This window comes from Colletotrichum gloeosporioides, assembly GCF_011800055.1.
Source record: "Colletotrichum gloeosporioides strain Lc1 chromosome Unknown consensus_77, whole genome shotgun sequence".
Classification (NCBI taxonomy): domain Eukaryota; kingdom Fungi; phylum Ascomycota; class Sordariomycetes; order Glomerellales; family Glomerellaceae; genus Colletotrichum; species Colletotrichum gloeosporioides.
In genome coordinates, this window is record NW_025544722.1 from 376,718 (window position 1) to 401,840 (window position 25,123).

General features: G+C 56.2%; 9 protein-coding genes across 9 annotated transcripts; 5 read left to right on the top strand and 4 right to left on the bottom strand.

Annotated features, from left to right (window-relative positions):
* Window positions 1-1,340: 1,340 nt before the first annotated feature.
* On the top strand, window positions 1,341-5,545 carry GCG54_00007808 (putative phospholipid-transporting ATPase DRS2; the record flags this gene model as incomplete). Its single annotated transcript, XM_045407785.1, has 3 exons — window positions 1,341-4,595; window positions 4,646-5,313; window positions 5,365-5,545. 3 exons carry the CDS (start codon window positions 1,341-1,343, stop codon window positions 5,543-5,545), a joined length of 4,104 nt encoding a protein of 1,367 aa, XP_045259520.1.
* A 938-nt stretch (window positions 5,546-6,483) lies between these two features.
* Window positions 6,484-8,924, bottom strand: GCG54_00007809 (Catalase-3; the record flags this gene model as incomplete). Its single annotated transcript, XM_045407786.1, has 7 exons — window positions 6,484-7,328; window positions 7,381-7,594; window positions 7,637-8,008; window positions 8,050-8,217; window positions 8,269-8,341; window positions 8,389-8,591; window positions 8,646-8,924. The coding sequence occupies 7 exons, from the start codon at window positions 8,922-8,924 to the stop codon at window positions 6,484-6,486; spliced, it is 2,154 nt and encodes a 717-aa protein (XP_045259521.1).
* Window positions 8,925-12,681: 3,757 nt separating this feature from the next.
* GCG54_00007810 (40S ribosomal protein S22) lies at window positions 12,682-13,310 on the bottom strand (the record flags this gene model as incomplete). The annotated part of the gene is made up of 2 exons (XM_045407787.1): window positions 12,682-12,941; window positions 13,178-13,310. 2 exons carry the CDS (start codon window positions 13,308-13,310, stop codon window positions 12,682-12,684), a joined length of 393 nt encoding a protein of 130 aa, XP_045259522.1.
* A 912-nt stretch (window positions 13,311-14,222) lies between these two features.
* On the top strand, window positions 14,223-14,728 carry GCG54_00007811 (40S ribosomal protein S12; the record flags this gene model as incomplete). The annotated part of the gene is made up of 2 exons (XM_045407788.1): window positions 14,223-14,541; window positions 14,604-14,728. Coding segments are annotated over 2 exons (444 nt in total), but the record flags the coding sequence as incomplete, so codon positions are not given.
* Window positions 14,729-15,015: 287 nt separating this feature from the next.
* GCG54_00007812 (Peptidyl-prolyl cis-trans isomerase pin4) lies at window positions 15,016-19,604 on the bottom strand (the record flags this gene model as incomplete). The annotated part of the gene is made up of 8 exons (XM_045407789.1): window positions 15,016-15,033; window positions 15,095-15,231; window positions 15,298-15,400; window positions 15,457-15,602; window positions 18,278-18,576; window positions 18,631-18,906; window positions 18,957-19,458; window positions 19,511-19,604. 8 exons carry the CDS (start codon window positions 19,602-19,604, stop codon window positions 15,016-15,018), a joined length of 1,575 nt encoding a protein of 524 aa, XP_045259524.1.
* GCG54_00007813 (uncharacterized protein) lies at window positions 15,912-17,120 on the top strand (the record flags this gene model as incomplete). The annotated part of the gene is made up of 1 exon (XM_045407790.1): window positions 15,912-17,120. One exon carries the CDS (start codon window positions 15,912-15,914, stop codon window positions 17,118-17,120), a length of 1,209 nt encoding a protein of 402 aa, XP_045259525.1.
* Window positions 19,605-20,916: 1,312 nt separating the features above from the next.
* On the top strand, window positions 20,917-21,439 carry GCG54_00007814 (uncharacterized protein; the record flags this gene model as incomplete). Its single annotated transcript, XM_045407791.1, has 3 exons — window positions 20,917-20,979; window positions 21,104-21,231; window positions 21,292-21,439. 3 exons carry the CDS (start codon window positions 20,917-20,919, stop codon window positions 21,437-21,439), a joined length of 339 nt encoding a protein of 112 aa, XP_045259526.1.
* A 1,237-nt stretch (window positions 21,440-22,676) lies between these two features.
* Window positions 22,677-23,480, top strand: GCG54_00007815 (Pre-mRNA-splicing factor cwf23; the record flags this gene model as incomplete). Its single annotated transcript, XM_045407792.1, has 1 exon — window positions 22,677-23,480. One exon carries the CDS (start codon window positions 22,677-22,679, stop codon window positions 23,478-23,480), a length of 804 nt encoding a protein of 267 aa, XP_045259527.1.
* Window positions 23,481-23,533: 53 nt separating this feature from the next.
* GCG54_00007816 (putative transferase CAF17) lies at window positions 23,534-24,751 on the bottom strand (the record flags this gene model as incomplete). The annotated part of the gene is made up of 1 exon (XM_045407793.1): window positions 23,534-24,751. One exon carries the CDS (start codon window positions 24,749-24,751, stop codon window positions 23,534-23,536), a length of 1,218 nt encoding a protein of 405 aa, XP_045259528.1.
* Window positions 24,752-25,123: the final 372 nt, after the last annotated feature.

Here is a 25,123-nt window from a genome sequence, read left to right on the forward strand (position 1 = left end):
CGTGGAGGTCGACTGCAGCCAGTCGTGCGTCTCAGCCGGGGAGTTGGAAGTCTGAAGCCCATGGGAGCGGCCACTAAACGGCCCACGAATAGTAACATGCCCCACGTGCCCCTATCGGTGGAGCTGGCACCCCCCAAGGGCCATATCATGCCCAGGCTCCAGGTTGTTCGTAGGTTTGTGTTGTGTTGTGCGTGAGTGACTGGCTGGTTGGCTGGCTAGAGCGCAAAAGAGGTGGAAGCACTGCAAAACAGCGCCGCAAAACAGAACCTTTACCGGGGAGACAGACGCACTGCCAGCTGCGACCAGCCCAGGGCCAGGCCAGACACTGGACCGGGACCACCTCAGACGGATGAGACTGGACCCCTTCAGCTTCTCCAACCAACCAAGGCGCCCCTCCCCTCCTGGGTCTCCTCCACCCTCCTCCTCAGCGTCCCCCCAATTGACCATTGCCCCAACCAGCCTCATCAGTTACTGCCACCTGCGCAGCACCATCCATCCATCCATCGCACCCGCACCCGCAGCACCATTGTTGCCCTGCCTGCCTGCACCGCTGCACTGCTGTGCTTCTCCCAGGTCGTCTCGTCTCGTCCCGTCCGTCGCTCCCTGGCGCCGCCTGTTCAAGCAAAGCACCCAGCACCTCAAACACGACCATCCGCAGATCCCATCTCTTCTCCCGCCAGACGAGACTCCTCGCATCACCTCAATTCCTGGCCTCCCGGTCTCAAAAGACATCCCCTCTTGTTTCCGACTGCCAATACATACACAACCAACATACATCATACACCACCCATAGCGACTGCGTTGCTTTGCATTCTGGTGCTTTGCAGTACTACGGCACTCTTGTCCGACCATTCCAGGCTCAGCCTACGTCGACTTGCGTCTACGTCGCCTCCGTCCAGCACCCTCCGCCCGTTGACGTAGCGCGAACCCGACCACTGTGTAATCCTAATCCTGCGCCAGAAGGAGGCTGTGCTGCAACAAATACGGATTGCTGGGCCACTCTTTTTTCCCGCCAGCAGCTACTACCGCCATTGCCCAGCTGCGGCGCCCATTCTCACGCTGATCAGTCTCACTGCCGTCGTCGTCGTCGCCTCGTCGTCTCTCTCGCCCGCTGCCGCCGCGGTTACGAATTCCATTGACCTGTCGACCGACCAAAGGTAGCCTGCCGAAAACGCTCCGCGCTTGCCGCCTTTCGCCCTTTTTCGATTCCCATCGCTCCTTCCTTCATGTGTCCGGAAACACGACCTTAATCCACCAACCCTCCGACCTCGCATGCTGGACATTCCGACACCTTCACACCTTGATCGCCTAGGAACAGCAACACAACCAGTCTCCCCCGCATGGCTGGACGACCGACGGGAGGCCCTCCTGGAGGACCTTCCAACAACGATCTGTTATTAGATCTGGAGAACGACCAACCCGTCTACGGTGGAGGACAGCGATCCGCGATGAACGATGACGACCTTTTGCGATCCTACGCCCACGAGCAGGACCAAGCCCAGGGTCGCCCTTCCGTATCCTACGACGACTTTGTTGGTGGCGGAGGAGCTGGAGGAGCTGGACACAATGCGCAACAACCTTCGACATTGAGACCGCAAGCTGCGGGCCCCTCGTCCCCCGGCGTCGGTGGCGGCGCTGCTTCCGGCACTCCCTATATGCAGAGACATTACAGCCAAACCTCAGAATTGAACAACTATCAGCGATACGCCGACGACTTCGACGACTATCCGACCGAACACGATTCTTACTACCAACAAGGAGGAGCTACCACGAGCCAGAACAATGTTGCGGATCCCTCCGGCAGGGCCAACGCCCGGAACCGTAACAGCGTTCTCAGCCTGGGCGGTGGCTTCTTTGGCCGCATGAAGAATAGACTGGGCATGGGCCAAGGGTACTCGGAGATGGATCTTCCTTTAACAGAGGCTGGCCAGGGACGAGCTGCCGGCGCGGATCAACAGGCCAAGCAGGGCAAGAAGTTCGACATGGGCAACTTCAAGTTTGGCTTCGGTCGCAGCAAGCCAGACCCCTCGACTCTGGGACCCAGAATCATCCACCTCAACAACCCGCCTGCGAACGCCGCGAACAAGTATGTCGACAACCACATCTCGACGGCGAAATACAATGTCGCAAGCTTCCTCCCCAAGTTCCTCTTCGAGCAGTTCTCCAAGTTCGCCAACATTTTCTTCCTGTTCACGGCTGCGCTGCAGCAGATCCCCAACCTCTCGCCTACCAACCGATACACGACGATTATCCCTCTCTTCATTGTTATGCTGGTCTCTGCGGGCAAGGAATTGGTGGAGGACTACCGTCGCAAACAGGCTGACAACGCGCTGAACACGTCCAAGGCGCGCATTTTGCGCGGTACCGGCTTCCAGGAGACCAAGTGGATCAACGTTTCAGTGGGAGATATCATCCGTGTAGAATCCGAGGAGCCGTTCCCCGCCGATCTTGTTCTCCTTGCGAGTTCCGAACCGGAGGGCTTGTGTTATATCGAAACAGCCAACCTTGACGGAGAGACCAACCTGAAGATCAAGCAAGCTCTCCCGGAGACGTGTGCCATGGTCAGCTCCAGCGAGCTGAGCAGGCTTGGCGGCCGCATCAAGTCTGAGCAGCCCAACAGCAGCTTGTACACATATGAGGCCACTTTGACGATGCAGGCTGGCGGCGGAGAGAAAGAGCTGCCTTTGAACCCCGAGCAGCTCCTCCTTCGTGGTGCCACTCTGCGCAACACCCCCTGGATTCACGGTGTCGTTGTCTTCACTGGCCACGAGACAAAGCTCATGCGCAACGCCACGGCAGCACCCATCAAGCGCACAAAGGTAGAGAAGAAGCTGAACATCTTGGTCCTGGTCCTGGTCGGCATCCTCCTCGTCCTCAGTGTTATTTGCACAGTGGGCGATCTCGTCCAGCGCAAGGTTGAGGGACAGGCCCTTTCCTACCTGCAGCTCGACTCCACAGGTTCCGCGAGCGACATCATCAAGACCTTCTTTAAGGACATGGTCACATACTGGGTTTTGTTCTCCTCTCTGGTGCCCATCTCGCTTTTCGTCACTCTAGAGATGGTCAAGTACTGGCACGGCATTCTTATCAATGACGACCTGGATATCTACTACGACAAGACGGACACCCCGGCAAACTGCAGAACATCCAGCTTGGTGGAGGAACTTGGCATGGTCGAGTATGTCTTCTCCGACAAGACTGGTACCCTTACGTGCAACATGATGGAGTTCAAGCAGGCCTCAATCGGCGGAATCCAGTACGCAGAGGATGTGCCGGAAGACCTCAGGGCTACGATCCAGGATGGTGTTGAGGTTGGCATCCACGACTACAAGCGATTGGCCGAGAACCTCAAGAGCCACGAGACCGCCCCCGTCATTGACCACTTTCTGTCTCTGCTGGCTACCTGCCACACGGTTATTCCCGAGCGAAGCGACGAAAAGGGCGGCAAGATCAAGTATCAGGCAGCTTCTCCCGATGAGGGCGCCCTGGTTGAGGGCGCGGCAGAGCTCGGCTACGTATTCACGGATCGCAAGCCGAGGTCAGTCTTCATTGAAGCGCATGGACGGGAAATGGAATACGAGCTGTTGGCGGTCTGTGAATTCAACTCAACCCGAAAGCGCATGTCGACGATTTACCGGTGCCCCGATGGAAAGATTCGCGTTTACTGCAAGGGAGCCGACACTGTCATTCTGGAGCGTCTCAACGACCAGAACCCGCATGTTGAAGCCACCCTCCGTCACCTGGAAGAATACGCCTCCGAGGGTCTGAGAACGCTCTGCTTGGCCATGCGCGAGGTTCCCGAGCAGGAATTCCAGGAATGGTACCAAATCTACGACAAGGCATCCACCACGGTTGGTGGTAATCGTGCCGACGAGCTGGACAAGGCCTCCGAGCTCATTGAGAAGGACTTTTATCTCCTGGGTGCGACCGCTATTGAAGATCGTCTCCAAGATGGTGTCCCTGAGACTATCCACACGCTCCAGCAGGCCAACATCAAGGTGTGGGTTCTCACTGGTGATCGTCAGGAAACCGCCATCAACATTGGCATGAGTTGCAAGCTCCTTAGCGAGGATATGATGCTTCTCATTGTCAACGAGGAAAGCGCCGCCGCGACCCGAGACAACCTGCAGAAGAAGATTGACGCCATTCGAACCCAAGGCGACGGAACGATCGAAACGGAGACCCTAGCGCTCATTATCGACGGCAAGTCGCTTACTTTCGCTCTGGAGAAGGACATGGAAAAGCTCTTCCTCGACCTCGCTGTCATGTGCAAAGCAGTCATTTGCTGCCGAGTCTCTCCCTTGCAGAAAGCCCTGGTTGTCAAGCTGGTCAAGAAATACCAAAAGGAGTCCATCCTGCTCGCCATTGGTGATGGTGCCAACGACGTCTCCATGATTCAGGCCGCTCACATCGGTGTCGGTATCAGTGGTATGGAAGGTCTTCAGGCCGCCCGAAGTGCCGACGTGTCCATTGGACAGTTCCGCTACCTCAGAAAGCTCCTGTTGGTTCACGGTGCCTGGAGTTACCAGCGTGTTGCCAAGACAATTTTGTTTTCATTTTACAAGAACATCACCCTCTACATGACCCAGTTCTGGGTTAGTCTCCCCCAACTCCCGCCTGACTGCATGCTTGCTAACATCCACAGTACACGTTCCAAAACGTATTCTCTGGCGCGGTCATTTACGAGTCTTGGACGCTGTCATTCTACAACGTTTTCTACACCGTCTTGCCCCCCCTGGCCCTGGGTATCCTTGACCAGTTCATCTCGGCTAGACTTCTTGACCGCTACCCCCAGCTGTACACCATGGGCCAGCAGAACCAGTTCTTCAAGATCAAGATCTTTGCCGAATGGGTCGCCAATGCCATCTACCACTCCATCATCCTCTACGTGTTTGGCGAGCTCATCTGGTACGGTGACCTCATCCAGGGCGACGGACAAATTGCCGGTCACTGGGTCTGGGGTACTGCACTTTATGCCGCCGTTCTTCTCACCGTCCTGGGCAAGGCCGCTCTGATTACGAACAACTGGACCAAGTACCATGTCATTGCCATCCCCGGCAGCATGCTCTTCTGGTGGGGCTTCATCGCTCTCTACGGTACGGTCGCGCCCATGATCCCATTCTCGGCCGAGTACCACGGTGTCATCCCCAAGCTGTACAGCAGCCCCGTCTTCTGGCTGCAGACCATCTCACTGGCCATAATGTGCCTCTTGAGAGATTTTGCCTGGAAGTTTGCGAAGCGCATGTACATGCCGCAGACCTACCACCACATCCAGGAGATTCAAAAGTACAACATTCAAGATTACAGACCAAGGTATGTGGCATTCCTTCCCGTTATTTGATCTGAGAACTAACATTTATCCAGAATGGAGCAATTCCAAAAAGCTATCCGCAAGGTGCGCCAAGTACAGCGCATGCGCAAGCAGCGTGGCTACGCCTTCTCGCAGGCAGACGAGAGCCAAACGAGAGTTCTGCAAGCCTACGATACAACGCAGCAGCGTGGACGGTACGGCGAGATGACCAGCTCGAGGCCTCAAGGGAGGTAACCTCGCACTGTCAGCGCTGCCACCATCGCCCCTCGGAAGGGCGGCGCCGCGAAAACATAAAAAAAAGAAGCCTATGATGATCACGATGAAAGGGGCCGGCTGCGTTTTTTACTTATTATTATTACTGGTGTATTCCCAAACGAATGGTAATGCAAAGGCAGCGACGACAGCACGATGTAAACTTTTGTTGGTTTATTTTTTCTTCACATCCCTTCTCGCTTCCTATTCTTATATGCATGGTCGGGATCTCCCTCATCAGAATGAGCAGAGGTCCCAATGGGCTGGCGTTTTCGCTTTATTTTCTTTCAAAAACAAAACTTGATTACCCGCTTCCCTCGGGCTGTCTGTGTTCCGACACGTGTGGTTTGTGCAAACACACATGTATGGTACACGGGCAAGTCGGCACACAAGCACCCACACCAAAGCACCGGAAGAAAGGCTACAGGGCGAAGGAATACACGTGGGAATGACGAAAGGACAAGAAAACGGATTAGGCAATGGAAACTCATGTCAAGATGCGGCAGGTCCGAGGAGAGGAAAGGATTTGTTTTCTGGTTTGACGCGGAAGGGCTGTGTGCACGAGGAGACAGGGAGGTGATGATAGTGTTGTTAGTAGAGGATTGACGAATCGAGAGCATCCGATTCGCGTACGTTGGTTCTTTTTTCCAGGGACGGCGGGCGTTTTTGGTTCTCGGACCACAATGAATAGAACCAGTATCCTCCTTATTCATCAGTTCAAAATCGTTGAGATCCGTATTGCGAGAATGTTTGTATGAAAGAATGCATTCAAAGATATGGAGTGGTAGGGGTAGGTCTAGTTCATGATTGATTGTATTGATACCTAAAAGTCGTACTCTATGCCTCATTCTCAACGTGGACGGGCGTAAACTATACACAAGAAGACAGATTTATCCCCCGCTGACAGCAACGGGCAAACCTTAGTCCATCGCGAAACGGTCGGTGAACCTGAACGTCGCCAGTCCCGCCTTGAAGTCCTCGACGAGGGCACTCACACCGTCGGCCGAGTAGACGCCGTCGCCGTCCTCCACGCCGAGCGAGGGAGACTTGCTCAGCGCCGTATTGAGACCGCCGACGGGCTTGCCCCACCTGTAGGAGTCAATGACGAGCTGCGCGGGGCGGCCGGCCGGGTAGAGGGGCGACTTGTTGGTGCCGTTGAACAGGCTCTCGGCGCCGCTGGCGACGACGACGCCGTCGAAGGAGGTCGCGTCGGCCTGAGCGTACGTCATGTCCACGCCGTCGGCGAGCTTCTCGGCGATGACGGTGACGAGGACGCCGTCGGCCGCGAAGGCGTCCTTGAGCTGCGCGCCCTGGGCCACGGAGCCGTTGACGGCCTGGCTGGCGAGCACGCCGACCTTGAGCGTGGCGATGGTAGGCAACTTCGAGCCGAAGATGGAGAGGCCCTGGGTGGTGTTGTCGTGGTAGTACTTGGGATCGGGCTGGAGGTGGGCCATGCCGAGGGCGTCGGCGACGCGGTTGGCGATGTCGTTGGAGATCTTGTTGAGCTGGGTGAGTACGTTCTGCTTGACGGTGTCGGACTCGAGGTGGCTTGTTTCAAAGCGGATGGCATTGACGAGGAACTGCTGCTCGGCGGGCGTGAGGGAGTTGTAGAAGAGGCGCGGCTGAGACCAGTGGTCGTCGAAGGTGTCGGAGACCTCGCGGACGAGGTGGCCGGTGACGGTGCGTCCCGGGGCCGTGAAGAAACCCCGTCCTTGGGTCTGGTTCGCCTGCGCGGGGAAGCCCTTGTTCAAGGTGTTGGGCGTGTCTACGCTTGAGTCAGCAACAAGTCATCTCATCCGGACAAGGTCATAACTCACATGGGTACTTGTTGCGGTGGATGAAGTTCTGGCCCGCGCCGTCCCGGTTGTTGTTGTGAATAGGCGTTACTGGACGGTTGATGGGCAGCTGCTCAAAGTTGGGGCCGCCGTGGCGGTTGATCTGGGTGTCCAGGTACGAGAAGATGCGACCTTGGAGCAGGGGGTCATCGGTGAAGTCGACGCCTCTGACGATGTGGCCGGGTTGGAACTGCCGCTGGTTAGTTGGTGGTCAGGGGTGGCTGGGATAGAGACATACCATGATCTGCTCTGTCTCTGCAAAGTAGTTGACCGGGTTGGCGTCCAGCTTCATCTTGCCGAGTCTCTGGAGAGGGGCAATCTCCTCCGGGACGATCTTGGTAGGGTCCAGGAGGTCGAAGCCGTACTTGAGGGTATCCTCCTCGTCGAGCACCTGGACGCAGAGCTCCCACTCGGGGCCATTGCCGGACTCGATGGCGTCCCAGAGGTCTTGGCGGTGGTAGTCGGCGTTCTTGCCCGAGACAATTTGGGCTTCTTCCCAGACCAAGCTCGCCTTGCCCTGGAGAGTCTTCCAGTGCCACTTGACGAGCTTCGAAGTGCCGTCCTCTTTGACGAGGCGGAAGGTGTGCACGCCGTGGCCGTCCTGAGACTGCTGTTAGCCATGTCCTTGAACTCCGAGACAATCATACTCACCATGTGACGATAGCTTCTGGGAATGCCGTATCCGGCCATAGCCCAGAACAGGGTGTGCAGAGTGCTGGTCTGAGAGCTGAAGAAGTCCCATGCCGAATCATGGGCGGTAGCCGCCTGGGGGATCTCGTTATCGGGGCTAGGCTTGACGGAATGGATCAAGTCGGGGAACTATGAATCGTCAGATCAGTGCCTTTGGTGCCTTTCTCGACCGGCACTCACCTGGATCGCATCCTGAATGAAGAACACGGGAATGTTGTTTCCCACAATATCAAAGTTGCCCTCGTCCGTGAAGCTATTCCGTTAGCGCATGAAGTTCACCAGATGTTGGCCGGTACATACAATCTCGTGGCAAAACCATGGACGTCTCTTGCTGTATCGGCACTTCCTCTGGATCCAGCGACTGTAGAGAACCGCACGAATGTCGGCGTCTCCTTGCCATTCTCACTGAGAAATGACGCCGCGGTCAGGTTGGAGTAGTCGCCATAGCTGGTGAATGTTCCATAGGCACCGGCGCCTCTGGCATGTACCGCTCGCTCAGGGACCTGTGGGCGCATTGGTTAGCCATGAAAGCGAACGACAGCCCACTAGATGCTTACTCTCTCGTGGTCAAAGTGAGTAATCTTCTGGCGAAAGATAAAGTCCTCTAGCAAGGTCGGGCCGCGGACGCCGGCTTTCAGACTGGTTTGATCTTCGATTGGGCCGCCAACGTCGGAAGTCAGGTAGCCCTCGCTATCGTCGACTTCGTAGCTCGCAACGTGATCGCGCGAGCCATCATCGTCGGAGCGCGCCTTGATGTTTGCCGGATCTGCAAAGGGGCAGCCGGCGGAGGAGAGGGTGGCCAGGCCGAGACCGGCCAGCAGCAGGGTGGTATGCATATTGGGTGTGTGCCAAGTGCTGACTGTGACAAGTAGCTCGTCTGCTGGATATCGGAACCAGCTTCAGACCACTGAACGTTTCCAATGTCTTATGCGGAAAGGATTGGTACTTTTCCAAGACTGTCGACCAGAACGAGAAAACAATGGAGGGGCGGCAGGCTACTTATGAACCCCAGAGGCTCGGATTGACAAGCGGAGCTCTATACAAGCTAAAGACGACTAGGGAAAAAGCATGATGAACTCAATGCGAGGGTAGATCGGTAAGAGAATGACACTTGTCAGAGCACAAGCCCAAGAATTGTGCCGGTATTGCTAATCATGAGCTTGTGGAGGAGGTCTTCACCGGCCCGGCAAAGGCACTAAGGCAGGAAGGCAGCTTTGCCCAGAACAAAAACACATCCACATCCCGGGGCAGGCGAGCACAACAGCGCTGCGTCCTGTGAAGGAGGCACGGCCAGGACTGAGGAATGACAGCATCATAATCACACCAGGCAAGGAGCCCCCCACAAAAAGGGGGGCGCCTAAGGAGGAAAGAGAGGGTGACAGATGTTGTGAGATTGGAAAACGAGTTATTGTGATTCATCGCAGAAGCGCCCACAGCCCGGACTTCTGATGTTGTGTGCTCATGGCATGCCTTGGCCGCAGTTTGTGTGCCTCACGGGCAAGGCAGGCAAAACATTGACGGTACTACCGTCTATGGCCCATGGATCCAGCCTACGCTCGATATAAGGTTACATCTAGACAACGTGGGCTATTGGAGGGGCTAGAGCTCGGTCCGGGCTGTCTAGTGCTGGCGTGAGAACGGCGATGGAGCGTGGTTGGAAGGAGGGTGGAGGGGACGCCGTTGCGGCAGTTGTGAAGGCTAGGAGGGCGGCGGCGGTGCTTGGCCTTACTTAGATTAGTGCCAGCTAGGAACAGAACATGCGGCTGCGGGAGATCGAAGCCCAGCACCGGACGATGCCATCATCCCAAGTCTGTGCGAGTCTGTGTGCTTCCAGGAGGGCTGGTACCTGGGTCTTGGCCCAGCACCCGTGTACAAGGGAAAACGCAAAACACAGAAGCGACCGCGTCGTCTCGTGGTGATTTTTGTGCGACATTGAAGGGGGAAGCGGCTCAGGCGATGGACCGATGGCCGCCGAGCAAGGCACCGGCCGCCGTGTGCGTAATGTTGGGATGGCAATGGGAGTGAAGAACGGTCGTGGAGACAACCGTCTGTCCGCCATGTCTAGTCTATGACGAAGAATGGGGAAGCAAGAAGTCGAGTTGAGATGGGATTGGGAGCTAGTCAACCTGGCCTACAGGAGGGCCGTTGAGAGATGAAATGGTCCCGGGGACCCTCGTCGACCAGCACCTGTAGCGTTCTCTAGACATGCTCAGATATGATGGAAAGGGCCGGGTACTTTTGCCAAGTCCCAATGCTGCAAAGCAAATAGAGAGGCGGGCGAATGAGACAGGAGACCAAATCCGCATGCAGCTTCAAATCCCGGCGCTGGGTTGGAAAAGGAAAAGAGCTCGCTGCATGAGGTTGAGGTTGAGGTTGACAAGGCCGAACCGCCATCGTCATCGTGCGGGCCCTCTGGTGGGGCCGTTCCTCGCTGATCACCCGGGGGGATATTGTGCTGCGTTGCCCGGGCCTCTGTAATACAAATCACCTCAGTCGAAGCGAGAGACCGGGGTTGTTGCTGCCGCCTTGGGATCGCGTGGACGGGGGTTTCACGGATGGGGGGTTGCAGCGCAGTCCATCCAAAAAGTTTCCGTGTGAGTCCCAGGATTGAGGTTCGTCTGGGTCAGATGAACGGTCGCAGGCGGCAGGCTCATTGCGCCGGGATAATACGCTGAAGTGTACTGGTGGTGATAGAAATGCGGCTTGCTCGCGGCTTATCATGGCCGCGAAATGAGAATGTTCTTCAGGGATTGAGTTGGGATAAAGGGCCCTCGGCAATTTTCGGAGGCGGCATCGAGTGTAGGAAGACTTGAAATGGCTCGAGGAGACTGTTAGAGACGCGAAATTACGATAATGACGCAAGTTAGATGTACTGTCTTTCTAGTGCTCAGTCTCTAGAGGGCTGGCAAAACTACATCTCTTCTTGCGTTCAAAAGACGGGCACATCCAATTACACATATGCCGACTCTTGGTTCTGTCACAGCAGCCGAGAAGCCCTGCAGTTGCCGTCTTGCAAATCTGGGTGATTTGGCAGCTGCCACCCGAAAGCAAATGCAGTGTTCAACGCAAGTCACATATGCGCAAACATCTAAAGGTTAGGATGAGCAGAGGGAAACAAGTCCAAGGAAACGTGCCCTGCAGGGGAGCGCACTGCAACCTCCCGGAGGTCTGTCCGGGACGGAGCCGGGGTTTAGGGGGCAGCCAGGGCACTACGTACCGATGGAGCGCAATTCATCGATCGCACAGAGCTCTTTGCTTCCTTTTCCGCTGACCTGCCCCAGCCAATGATCGTGTCTACATTAGCACAACAGCAAACGGCGGGAGGGATGGCCGTCATTTGACTTCCCGTCATCCCATCTTGCTCCAGCCTCTCAACTGTGCTGCCGCTACCAAGACGTGATATTCCATAAATAAACCCAAGCTTCACGGTATTCACATCTAGCCTTAATTCACACCGCATATGTGCGCCTCTTCCCCTCTCTTATTTATAGACATGTCAGACCATTTAACCAGTGAGCCAAGCTTCAACACGGATGGACAACTACTCTCACCTGCCCAACCGTTATGAATCTTGGCGACTGTCGTCTGCGGGAGTATTGGACGCGCGCCCAGTGTCCCGCAATTGCTTCTTCCGAACAAGACCGTCCATGATCAACCCAGAGTAGCAGGCGGAATGCAAGGCGGAAATCCCGCAAAAGCAACAATCACGGTACAACCTTCCAAAACGAAAAAGAAGGCCATTCGAAACCGGCAAGGCTCATCAGTTAGTCACTTTGGTCTCCCTGGTTCGCATGCCACCCACCGTGGTGGTGAGGTCCCGTCTCGCTTCCCTCTTGCGGGGCCTCCTGGCACCTGGCTCCGACCTCTCTGCCGAGCCGAGGCCGGGGACAATCATCGCTTGCGGGCCCGTTTCCCTTAGCCTGGGTAACCCACCAGGACTCCACGCAAAGTTTGTGGTGATTTGAAATCATGGAGAAGCGTTTGGAAGACTGAGATTACGTGGAGAATTCGTCCGGCATCGGGACGATATAGAGGCTTGCTACCATGCCGGTTGCGCCGGGAAAGACAGCGAGAATCCGAGCCGACCCTCGCAGACAACATGTAGGTATGCAGACCAGTTTCAAGGGTGCAACGGCGTTGTAGAAATCCGGCGTCAGGTGTATTGCTTTCAAACCCCAGCTCAGGGTTCTGCAAAAGCAACGGGAACATGCCTTAACGTGAGATAAACGAGGTCGTTTCTAGATTCGCCTCATCCGTTTTGACTTTGCTGGTCGGGTACAGCCAGCGGCAGAGCATACTCCGGACATATCTCATTTGATCATCTCGGCTCGATTCGATTGAGACATATTTCACACCTCACAACAGTGCCTGACGAAGCACATGCACACACGTACACGATAGTATGGCACAGAAAGAGTGGTCGTATTGGTGGGGGTCTTGCTTGAAGTTCATTGCTTTTGGTGTAAATGAGATCCTAGCTCGATGGCGTCCGCTGGTATCCCGGCCATGGCTAACCCAAATGTTTCCCCCCAAACGCCTTGAAAATCCATGCCCCATTTTTCATCATCCATTTTTTTTGATATCCCGATCCGCTTAGTAGAAGAAGCCGATGACCTTGCCGGCAACGTGCTTGCGGCGGGCCTCCTCGTGGTCCATGATACCAGCGGAGGTGGTGAGGATGACGTAGCCGAACTGACGGGCAGGGAGCAGCTTGACAACCCACTTCTCGAGGTCGGCGAGGCGGACGTTGTAGCGGGGGGAGATGACACCGCACTTGTTGAGGCGGCCGTTCAGCTGAACGACAATCTTGCCGGAGCGGTGGTCGTCGACCTCCTCGAACTCGCCGATGTAGCCTGGGAGATGTATGAGCGATGTGTTGCGGAAGACTAAAACTTTGACATCACGAGGTAAAATCCGAAAAAGGTGTAAGATCTCCGCGTTCAATATATCGGCAACTTATAGGGGCTGGGTCGTGGGAGTGAAAGAGACGGTCGCCCTAGTTATCATGCCGAATGGTACAGGCCCATTGTCCTCCAAGGAAAAAAGAAAAAGAACATGGTAGATGGATTAGGAAGTTGTCGTGACATACCGTGGCGCTGCATGACCTGAAGGAACTTGACGATGACCTTGGAGCTAGGGCGGATGAGGACCTGGCGCTTGCCGGCCTTCTCGGCGTTGTTCATGCTCTTGAGAGCATCGTGGAGAACGGAGGTGCGGACCATTTTGGCGGTTGGTGAATGCGGAGATTCTCAAGTCTTGTGAAATGAGGTATCTGCCAGCAAAGAAGTAAATGTTAGCCTTCCGAGGCCTGTTGAGCGTGGAGAGTGCCCTCCCAGGCAAACGAGCCTTGATCGAGGAGAGGGTTCCGCCAGCTCATTGCTGAAGAGAGGAGCGTATCAGATGTCATCATCGTCGTCGTCGGCATGCTACAGAGGCCTCGAAGAAATCATCGTGTTCTCGTGTGTCGCGCGCGACTCGTCTGATTGCTCCTCTCCGGCATCAAGGAAGAGGCGAGAGTTCCTGCTTTGATCAAGGCGGCATGATGAGCATCTTTGCACGTACCTCGTTGAGTAGTGGTGCCGCTGAAGGTTAGGCAATTGGCGATGGATAGAGATCGGGATGGAGGAGAGCAGCAGAAAAGGGCGAAGCTGTCGGGATCAAACCCAGGCAAAAAAATTCGCCAGTTCGGTTGTGGGTGGTCCGTGCCCGAGGAAAATTGCCCTAAGCGCACGGTTGGGCGACCCCACCGGCCAGCCAATAAGCGATCTCTGGTACTCTGTAATTTTTTCGAGAACTCCTCTCCCGTGGAATCGCACAAGCACCATTTTATTCATAAACTACCCATACACATCACAACACCACTCTTCGAGGATCGCACCGACAGAGACTTGACGCAAAATTCCAAGATGGTGAGTCTCCGCCGACTACCCCCCGCACGAATGCCCCTGCCGCGCATTTTCGCATTGCCCGTCGCGTCTTCAATTGAGAGGTGCCGGGCAATTGGAACTATGCGGCGGGCGGGCGAGGCTGATCGAGATCCTCCCCCCGGGCTTCCTTCATGGGGCTTGCCGCCCCTTCTCCATTGTCGTTGCAGGATCAGACTCGCTGACTGATGGGTTGCGCAATTGTTGTAGTCGGACGTAGAAGAGAACAACGCCCCCGAGGTGGCCGAGGAGGTCGAGGTTTCCGCCGATGCTGGCTCCAAGGGCCAGATGTCCGTTCTGGACGCCCTCAAGGGTGTTCTGAAGCTGGCCCTCATGCACGACGGTCTTGCCCGCGGTCTCCGTGAGGCTTCCAAGGCCCTCGACCGCCGCCAGGCCCACATGTGCGTCCTCAACGAGGCTTGCGAGGAGGAGGCCTACAAGAAGCTCGTCATTGCTCTCTGCTCCGAGCACAAGATCCCCCTGATCAAGGTTCCCGACGGCAAGCAGCTCGGCGAGTGGGCTGGTCTCTGTGAGTTACCCCGCGACGACGGATGCGATGTTGGAGGAGGGCGTGGACTAACAGGGAGACAGGCGTGTTGGACCGTGAGGGTAACGCCCGCAAGGTCGTCAACTGCTCTTGCGTCGTCGTCAAGGACTGGGGTGAAGAGTCCCAGGAGCGCTCCATCCTCCTCAACTACTTCCAGACCGAGCAGTAAATTTGGGTTGGCTTTCATGATTTGAATTTGGGCGTCACGACGGGGGTATAGAGGGGCGACGGGGAAAATCTGGAACCGCCGCAACGAACGAATCTTTCGGTTGTACTCTAGCTTCTTCAGCTGGCATCTCGAAACAAAAAATGGAGGACTCCCTCTGGAGGTCAGGTCATCTTGCATCAGGGCAAACAAAGAGAAACGGCATTGGGCACTCTTGAACCAAATTACTCGCGCACTTTTGGATGCTTTTAGTGATGTGATGCTATCGATGTGGGCCGCTGCCCGGGAATCTACTTCTTTCCCTCTACCTGGACGTAGGTCAGTATGTCTGCAACAACACCTAGAGACGATTGTAATCAGTGTACGAACCATGATGATGTGGTAACCAAACTCCGTCTTCGCCTCCCCAATGACGGGGCTTGACGTTGAGCTTGTCGCTAGAGCGAAAGCGACGTCCTCGAACTTGGGGTCCAAGCTACCCTTCGTCTTCCAACCCAGCGAGCCTCCTATCGAGCGATCAGAGTCATTACCCCTCATGCGGTTGGTGAGTCACCCAGTCGTTCGCTTCTTACCTTGCCTGGCCTTGTCCTCAGAGAACTCCCTCGCAACCTCGTCAAACTTGGCACCGTCCCTGATCTTGGCCATCGCCTCCTCCTTCTTTCCATGCTTCTCGCACTGAACCACGCGTCAGATGAAATCTCCGCAACCCCTCAACTCAAGCCTGCGCTCACCAGAATGTGGCGGACGTTGATGGACTGCGCGCCCTTCGCCTTGCCGCCCTTGTCCTCGCTCTCGCCCTTGCCTCCCTTCTTGCCACCGCCGGACTTTCCGCCGTCCTTCTTGTCGGCGGGCTTCTTGTCGTTTTTACCCATGCTGGCTGCGTGAAGTTGGCGTGATGGTGGTGTTGAAAATTGGGTTGGCCGCATGTGGTGGTGGGGGTTAAGGCACACCCTCTGCTCTCACCCCACCAACCAACACCCTGGGAGAGGGGTGTGACGAAATGCGGGGGAGATGACCCGAGCCGCCGCCATGTCGGAGAGCAACACCACGAGTCTCACGCTATCATCGGACGCGCTCCATTTCTCAAACATGGCCTTTCTAAAGCTAACAAACACCTCCTCACTATCTAGCAGCGATCCATATCGTCCATCAAAAAACACGTCGTGACTCAAGAATCTCAGTCGTCATGGCGTTGACGCCCGCTTCACTGGACAGTCTTCCGACTGAGATTCTGTCAGAGGTCATCTCATACATTGCCGATCTCAGGACACTCTATCATCTCATCACGGCTTCTCCGTCTGTATCCCGCATCTTTGATAGCCCGACCATGGGCCCTGAGGCTTTCGAGCACGTCCTGGCAAACTCGACAGCGCCCCAAGTGTTTGGCTTAATCCGACTCGTCGCCATTGTCCGAACATCGACAGCAAATGACCCACCGGCAACATCCCTTGATGCCTTCGTCAAGCGGGCCAACCATCACATGCAACACAGCGGCCGGGGACAGTTCTACAGCAGCATCCCACCTCTGACCCGTACTTACCAGCGCCAAAAACCAGGAGCCGTCAGAAGCCTCCTTCAGATCGCTCGCCGAATTGCTTATCTGACCCCAGCTTGTCTCTCCTATTACCGTGAACAATGGCTCTCGGCAACTCCCTCGCACGCAGAAGGCGACATGCGCGGGTGGGTGTACAAGACATGGAAGAATCGCTACGCGGGCCGCCCGTACAGTCCCGATGACATTGGCCCTCCCGTCTGGATCGAAGAGCACAGAGTGACGCGTGGGTTTTGGAGGCTGCAGCTGCTGTACGAGCTCCAACGGGCAACCTCAGAGAACCGCCTAGGCTGGAAGATGGACGAGCAACGCGGGCCGGTCTCTGCGGAGGGCCTGTACGGCGCGTTGCGTTATGAGAAGGAGGAGTTCTTCACGGTGTCGGACTTCGTCGACCGCATCCAAGGGGAAAGCAGCTCGTGGAGTCTGCCATGTCCGACCACAACGGCTCCAGTCACGGAATGGCCGGAACCCGCGCCCCCTCTTGCAGTCGACGAGCCGGCAGGCCATACCCGTGGCTATCTAATGAGTCAAAACCCCGTCGGATGGGTTTACGCAAACATACGCCTCCGACACTTCCCGCCCTCGCCCATCCGCGGTGTTCCTCTGCAACCATTCCGCCGGCTGGGGCTGTTCATATGGGAGTACGACAAGTTGGTGAAGATGGAGCTAATGTCTCCCACAGGGTATCCGTTTAGCGCGAAAGGGGAGCCGTCCAAGATGTATACATGGCGTAGCCTGCTGAGCCAGGAGATCCTGACAGAGGTTGAAGAGAATCTGGACCTGGGGAGCACTCGCCGGCAGACGACACACACCGACGCCGCATTTGGACTGCCTCCTCTTTGAACAGCAATTGTACTCAATACAATGATTTGTTTAAAAACCAGCTTGCTCACGTTGTCTAGGGTGAGTGGATGTTCCAAGTTCGGTCCAAGTGCAGACTGTCGATTCGACCAGAGCGTGGGTCACTCTGTGTAACCGATTGCCTATCAGCTGGGTAACCAATTCAAGGTGTAGGTACCTCAGGCTAACCACCTCAAACACCTTGGGGATGTTCTCGCCGGGTTCTCCAGCAGTAAGGTAGCACCTCAGGCAACCGCGAGCACTGGCCAATTTCTGTCGCCACCACCCTGCTGACTCACATGCCCAACTGCCCTTATGTATCGGTTTGTGTTGTCTTTCTTTCGCCTTCGGGCATTTGGTCAATTTGAAACGATACAGAGAAGATTAGCATGGCCCCTGCACTAAGGATGACACGCTCAATCAAAGAGAAGCTACCAATTTTTTTGTGTTTCTTTTGCATCGTCTTCTCCTGATTCTTGCGATCACGACGATGTAATTTTTATTCCTCGCATCACACTCTTTGAGGGAGCAAAATTGAAATGAAAACTGCGCGATGGGGGCCTCGAACAGCAAACCTCGGCGTTTTGGGAAATCGGCCCACACGCTTCTCAGGATGCATCTTTGGCCACGAGTTGCACATTTAGACTTGTATAACTGTATGTTTCAATTCTATTTTCATAGTAACTGCTGAATGATTGCGCATTGAATTCGTCTAATTCAATTTTGAAAATTGTTGTTCCTGTCCTCTACGGGACATATTGCAACCCACTGACCGCCGCCTCTTAATCGTCACCACCTACTTCATCTTCCGGTCCTGTTCTGCCGTACTTTTATTACTACAGCCACTGCATCTGTAAGGCTTGTAAACGATGATTGTTTTTGTCGATTACAGCTTGAAGACTGCCCGTAGCTTTTCCGTCGTACAATCGCCGCTATCGAAGCAGATATCTTGCCGGGCTAGACATATCAAGCAAGAGGGCACAGTAGATCAAAAGCTCGGGCATGGTTCATCATTCGTCATCATTAATCATAAGGTAGTAGTGGTACAGATGTCGTAGGTAATACAGGGTATTCGTGAGAAATCAATCAAGACCCAGCGCTGCCTTCTTCCTCCATTTTGAGTTTCTTTCCGGTTCAAACAGGCATGATGAGTCCCAGACCGCATCCCTCCTGGCAAAGAGAGGCCTTGAACTCGCTCGCGCGCCTCCAGTGCTCGCGATCGATGCGCTCCTCCTCCTTGCGCATCTTGAAGTCGAGCAGGCCGTCGTCCCCCTTGCGCTGGCGGACCATCTCGGCCTCGACCTTCTTAAACGCCTGCCAGTCGTCGATCTGCGACGGGCGGGGGATCTGCTGCACCTGCTCGAGGTCCTTCTGGCCGTTAACACGCTCGAGAAGGAGCTCGAGGCGGTACTTGTCGGTGGTGGCGTCCAGCTTGTTGCCGTACTGGCGGATGGTGTATCTAATGTCTGATTAGTCGAAGATCAGAAGAGTGTGAGCAAGTAATAATACTCACAGGCCATCGTATCGCACACCAGCCTGGGGAGCGAGGGTGCTCTTGAGGCGGTAGCCCCTGAGGATGCGGATCTGGGTACCGACTTGGGTGAGGAGGGAGACGTGCATGTCGGACAGACGACCCTCGCGGACGTATCGGTAGAGGTTTCCGCGGATGTGCTCCTCCCGGCCGGTGAGGAGAGGAAGGGCAGTGATGCCGTACTTGCTCTTGGTAGGCTTCTCGACTGCGGTGCCAAGGATGCCGTCGCGGTGGGCGCAGGCCAGGTTCAGCCACCAGCTGCGATTTGTAAGTATGAGTGCATGTGATGAAGATGGGCAATTACTAACTGGCCAGGCTCGAACTGCTGGTTTACCTCGAGCTCGGAGATGGGGTCTCGGCAACTAGCCTGGACGGTCCAGGACTCGAGGGGATCCTTGCCGGTAGCGGTAAAGCTAATGTCGCGCATCTCGCCGCCGACGGAGAGGCTGCGCTGGCGGACTTGGTCGATGGCGAAGTACTGGTCGCGGAAGCGCGCGCGCCACATCTTTTGCAAGCTCTCGGCGACGGCCATGTCGGCACGGAAGCGGAGAGGTAGCGGTGAAGGACGGTTGGCGGGGTCGAGGATGTCGGCGAGGAGCCTGTCGAGGCGGGCGTACTGGAGAGTCTCGAAATCGAGGATCGGGGTGTGGCGCAGCTCTTCCTTGAGAGCCCTCTCGAGGAGGCTCTGGATCCTGTCTGCATTGAGGCCCAGGCTTCTGTTTTGGCGGAGAGAGGTTCGGACGGTGTCGCACAGTTCGAGGAGCTCCTGCTTGGTGGGGAGAGGCTCAACCGAAGGAGACGGGAGCGCGGCTGCTGGCATATTAGAACGTGGTGGGTGCTATCGGATGCCGGGGTTGCTGACCTGATCCAGGGTACCTCATGAAGTATGTCTCTGATGATCCGTCCAGCTGGAAGGGCGAACGGCATGGCCTCATCATGACTTGAGTAGGCGACATGGCGATGCTGATGATATGAAGCTGATCTTTTAGGGAATCGGTGTCGTACTGTGGATACTCGTGGATGTTGGAGTTTGCATCTACACGTTGATGGTGTCTAGTGTTCTTGGGCTCGCTGGCAGTCTTGGCTGTTGAGGCTGAGGATGAAGGCCAAATGGAATTCCAAGATTGACGAGGATTGAAACGAAGCTTATATGAAAAGTAGGACATGCGAATATGGTATGAAGGGAAGAAAACATGGCGTTTGAACTAGCCAAGTGTGCGCCCCTGGACCAACGCAGGGGGTTTGGAGCGATGCGGATTCGTTCGGAAGGCGGTTTGGCTTGAGACCCCCGAAGACACTTGCCATGAGACAAACATGCGAAAGGGGAAAGCAGAATCCGTTGGACCCAGAGCTTTGGGTGGCAGGTCTCAGATCGGGGACCAGCAACGATGAGTTCATCGTATCATTTCAGCTGGTGGCGCACGCTACCGAGGGTTTGGTTCGGGTTGACAACGAAGTTTTCGGGGAGTCAGTGGCGCTGAGGAATCTTCATCTCATCGAAAACTGCCAAGCCGGTGGAGGTGGGGGCCCGCAAGCCATCGAGGATCCGGTGTGCTGGGTGGCTTCTGAGAGCAATTGGGAAGGCGCCCCGATGGTTCAGGGTGTTCCAGACTGGTGGCAGTGGAAAGCCGCACTTGAGGTAGCCGCTAGTATCTCGGGGGACGTCTCAGGATTTCTCAGAGGAACGTGGGAGTGCTGAAACATTCTGTCGGAGAGCTCCAAGACTCCGACTTGCTCGTTGCATACGTCTTGGGCGTCATCTGCCTGTGAGGTTATTCCCAGTCCGGCGATGCTGCAAGACATTGTGTTACAGATCAAACATCTAGTCAAACTCAGCGACTGGTGTTGGCCAAGACGCTGCCACTGCATGGACGGGCTAGCACGGGAAAGGCCAAGACCCCCGCCCGGCCATTCGGTCCCTCGCCGTGCCATGTGGTTTTGCTCCGGAAAAGTTGTAGTTCGCTTCCGGGTCGGCAGTGGTTAACCTTTTCCGGCCTCCACACGGAGTGTCTGTGGTCCCCGAACACCTAGTGCCATTTAAGAGTCTTTGACAACTTCCGCCCAAGGTTCAGATGGTACCGAAACCGAGATCAAGCCGCTTTTTGTCGCTGCTCGTGTCTACCAACGTTGCAGTCGAGACTTTTCACCATACTTGACTGAACTCATCAGTGGCGGCCACCAACCCGGTCGACTTGCATCAGAGTCAAACTCTCAACCCAATCTTGCCCAATCTACCCGACGCCTCGGGACAAAGGTGTGGCCCTCACCATGTCCACCCAACTCCTCGACTTAACGGCTGTCATCACTCCCAAGCCGGGTAAGGCGGAACAAGTGAGTGCGACCCGGTCGGCATGCTGCCTTGTGTGCACCCATTACCTCACCCCCCAGCGGGCGTCTCAGCGGCCACCTGTCTCACCCCGAGACGAGTAGCGCAGTCCTGACGTCCTGAAACCAGGTTTTCCAGCTCTTCAGCAACTGCGTCAACTATTCCAAAGCCAGCGAGCCAGGCACTCTGCGCTACGAGATCCACAGGGGGCTCAAGGACAAGAACGGCGGTCTCGAGGAGTTCGTCGTGAGGGAGACGTAAGTGGAAGAACTCCTGACGTCGGCGGAAGCGGGAGATCAACTGACGATCCCAACCAGATACGCTGACGAGGATGCATTGAACAAACACATGGGTGGTCCCGACGTCGTCGCTCTCGTGAAAGCCATGGAGACTGGCGAGCTAGTCGAGAGCGTCAAGGTCATCCACACAAACCCTGGTGCTGGATACGAGCGCTCCAAAATTTGACACGAGGGCTGTGAGAACCGTGGCCAGTGAACTGGGGGGCACGATGGCTCTCGCGTGTCTTTCTGAGCTTTCCACTTGAGCAGGCCTCGGACGAAAAGGGGTTGGCGAGATGCCTGAGAAGCCTCCCTCGAGGGCGAATGGCAACAGGCCGCATCAGGTCAAGTAGGGAGGTTGAACTCGTGGGCGAAAACAAAGACTGTGCACATTCAGCAACGCCAGGGAGTCAGCCATAGGCATGGAACTGGTTGGAGAATGAATAGCATGACTTTGAGGGAGGGTGATTTGCCTGCTGCGGAGCAGAAATGGGAGTGATTTGTGTAAGACTGCATCTGGGTCATCGTCGGGCGAACGGAAGTCCAGTAACCTGTGATCTGTATTTGAGTATGTAATTGCCATGCTCAAATTTACGGAGTAGAGCTGTGGACATGAGTAGACTTGCGTGGAAACCTACACATTCCGAGACATCATGGACCCAAGTGTTGATGGGGATTCAAACCATTCATCGCATCCTTGCAGAACGGTTGAAAATGCCATGTGGTTTCTAGATCAGATCAGAACCGCCGCCAAGCAACGGCGAAGGTGTACGGACGTAAGATCGAGCAGAGTGTGCAGATCCATGTGTCTGGCGCTGTGGTTTGCTGGAGTACGGGAGTACTTCAAGCCAGGCGCTGCCGGAACGCCATCCACAGAGCCCGACGATGCCGTCTAACTCAAAGGAACAGTAGCTTCTGAGAGAAGGCGTCTGAAGGCGATTCTTCGATAATATGTGCAATTGAAGCCTAAGACATTTTCACATGAATTTGAAGAACCTCTGCGTTGAGGTTGTGAATACTGAGCCGCAGAATGAGGCCCGTAATCACGTTGCTTAGAGGTAAGAAACTCAGCATGGCCGAATCGACTGAGTCGAAGATTCGTTTGACTCAGGATCTGCAGAGAATTAGAATATTGCAATAGGATTTTAAGGACGAAACTTGGCAAAAGGAAACGCAAGAATGCGCAACAGCGAATTCATCATGGATTTCTGTCGATGGTGCAAGAGATGGTGGTGCAAGAAACAGGAATCACTGAAGGCGTTGGTGTTGGTGTACGGACGTAAATTCCAGACCCACCTTTCTAGAGCGCCCGTGCCACCTGCCACCTTCTTACGCGACCACCGGATTATCTTGGCAGTCTTCAACTCTTCCGTCGTTCAACATCTTTCACATCGCAACACCTACCTGCCAACGAATATCCGGAAATGGTAGACAGCAACAAGGACCTCCTCGCTAAGGCGCAGGAATATTCGACAAACAATGTCGATCTCTACGAGCTACTCCAAATCGAAGCGTCCGCGAAGGACGAGAAGGAAATCCAGCGCGCGTGGCGCAAACAGTCCCTCAAGTACCATCCCGACAAGACCAAGGACGCATTCGACCCTGAGAAGTGGGAGCTCATCGAGAATGCCCGCGACATCCTCCTAGATACCGCCGCCCGCGCTGCATACGACAATGCGCGCAAGGCGGCCCTCCTGCGCAAGGCTGAGCGCCAGCGCGTGGAGGGGGCCCGCAAGCGCGTCATCGACGAGCTCGAGGCCGCTGAGCAGGAGGCCAAGAGGCAGCGTCTCGACAAGGAAGAGCGCGAACGGGAGATGGAGCGCGAGAAGGCCCGGCTTCGTGCGGAGGGCCAGCGGCGGATGGCCGAGGAGGCCGAACGATTCAAGAAGGAGCAGCTGGAGCGCATGGAGAGGGAGAGAGAGCCGGACGAATACGATGAGAAGCTGGCAGAGCTGCAGAGGCAACTGGACGAGAAGAGGCGGCTGAAGGCTGAGAAGAAGGCTCGGAAGAAGGGCAAGGCAGACGGCGCCCCGACTCCCGATCCAGTGCCTGCGCCAGCACCGGCACCCGCTGCTCCTCGAGCACCGCCCAAATGGGAAGATCTCAAGGCGCGCATGTTGGAAGCGCAGAGGCGAAAGGAAGCCATGAAGGCAGCGGAGGCCACAAATGCACCACCCGGGACGGAGACGTCAACAAAAACGGCGGAGGGAGAGGCGGCGACGGCTTGATTATACAACTATACCCCTTTTTCTATTCTACAACAGGAATGGCACTGACTTCTCTACTGGGCAGGTGCCTCGTTCAACCCATTCCTCAGCCATTCAGGCACGAATGCCTTGATTTTCACCGCGTTGCTCTTGTCCTCTTCGCCCCACTGTAGCATGAACTCGTTGGCGGGGTCGAACGTCGACGCGGCCGTCTCGCCGGGGAGGACGACGTCCGTCATGATCTCTAGCCGGCAAAGTCCCAAGCCCACGTTTCCGATGCCCTTGAGCCACTTGCCCGCGCTTCTGCCCTTCTTGCCAGAGCGGCCGATACTCGTCTCTCTCGGGATCGTCTCTGCCGGCAGACCCTCGGGACCGTGATTCGCATCCTCGTCCGGTCTATACTGCAGCGTCTGGGGCGCAGCTCTATCCACATCGTAGATCATGCATGGGAGTATCCTCTTGCGCACCACTCCGCGGTGCTTCGTCCGGATCGTGAGCTCTTGTCCGACGTAACAACCCTTGTGATAATCGATGCCGTTCATGTAATCCATATTCGTCTCCTGAGGCAGCGCGTGCTCCCTGATGATCTCATCCTGCCCCTCGGCAACCCCCTGCAAGTATCGCCTGATGGTGTAGCTATCCTCCGTGGTAGCCTCAAGATCCAGCTGCGGCGGCGCATCCCTGCCCCGCACCAACCGGTACCCCAAACCGGGCGTCCTCGGGTCTCGCGTCAGCGTGCTCGAGGTCGCCGCATCGGACGAGACGGGCTTTCCGCTGTCGTCCCACGCATGCCACACCGTCGCCTCGTCCACCGCCAGCAGCCGCACGTTGAACTTGGCGCGCAGCTTGTATCGCTTGATGTGCTTCGCCAGCCTCTCGGCCTCATTCGCGTCGGCCTCGATCAGGAAGCGCGTGCCGGCCTGCTGCTCTCCGGCCGCGGCGCCGCCGCCCAGACCGGCGGTGTCCGGGTAGATGAAGACGTCGTGCAGCACGCGGCCGGTGGCGTTGAGGAACGCGGCGTAGAAGCCCGTCTCCCGCGCGCGGGCCTCCTTGGAGGCGATGTTGGCGGTGATGACGCCCTGCAGGAACTTGGCGGCGTCCGGGCCGGCGACGGAGATGAGGCGGCGCGAGGGGAGGGCCGTGAAGCCGGCGGCGGGCGGTGCCGGCGGTGGTGGGCTGATGTTGCTCGAGTACGGGCGGCGTTGTCGCTGCTGCTGCTGTCGACAGCTCCGGCAGACGAAGCCGGCTGCGGACAGCTGCTTGCGCGCGGCGAGTCGAGGGATTCCGTGCATTGTTTGGAGCTTTGTGTGAACTCGTACACAACTTTTGCAGCTTCCGGAGCTTGGAAAGAGGTTTGCTCGGTCGAATCGAAGTCCGAGGCGCGTGGGTTCGAGTCCTGTGCCCCACGATAGCTATCGGGTGCTGGAAAGAAAATTGTTCCAGGGTTGGTTTGTAATGACGCACTGCCAGCCGTCCGGGACGCACGGGCTTTGGCCGGGAATGGGCAATCGGATGACCGCTGTAAGTCCGATTATTTCCCGGCCTCTGCTGAATTTTCGGATAGAGGGCCAGCGGATAAGGGACTGGAAATCCATTCAGGGCTATCCCTGGACGTACGTGGCCTGTGCTTGAACATTGAGTTGCTGCCTAGCACAATGGAACTG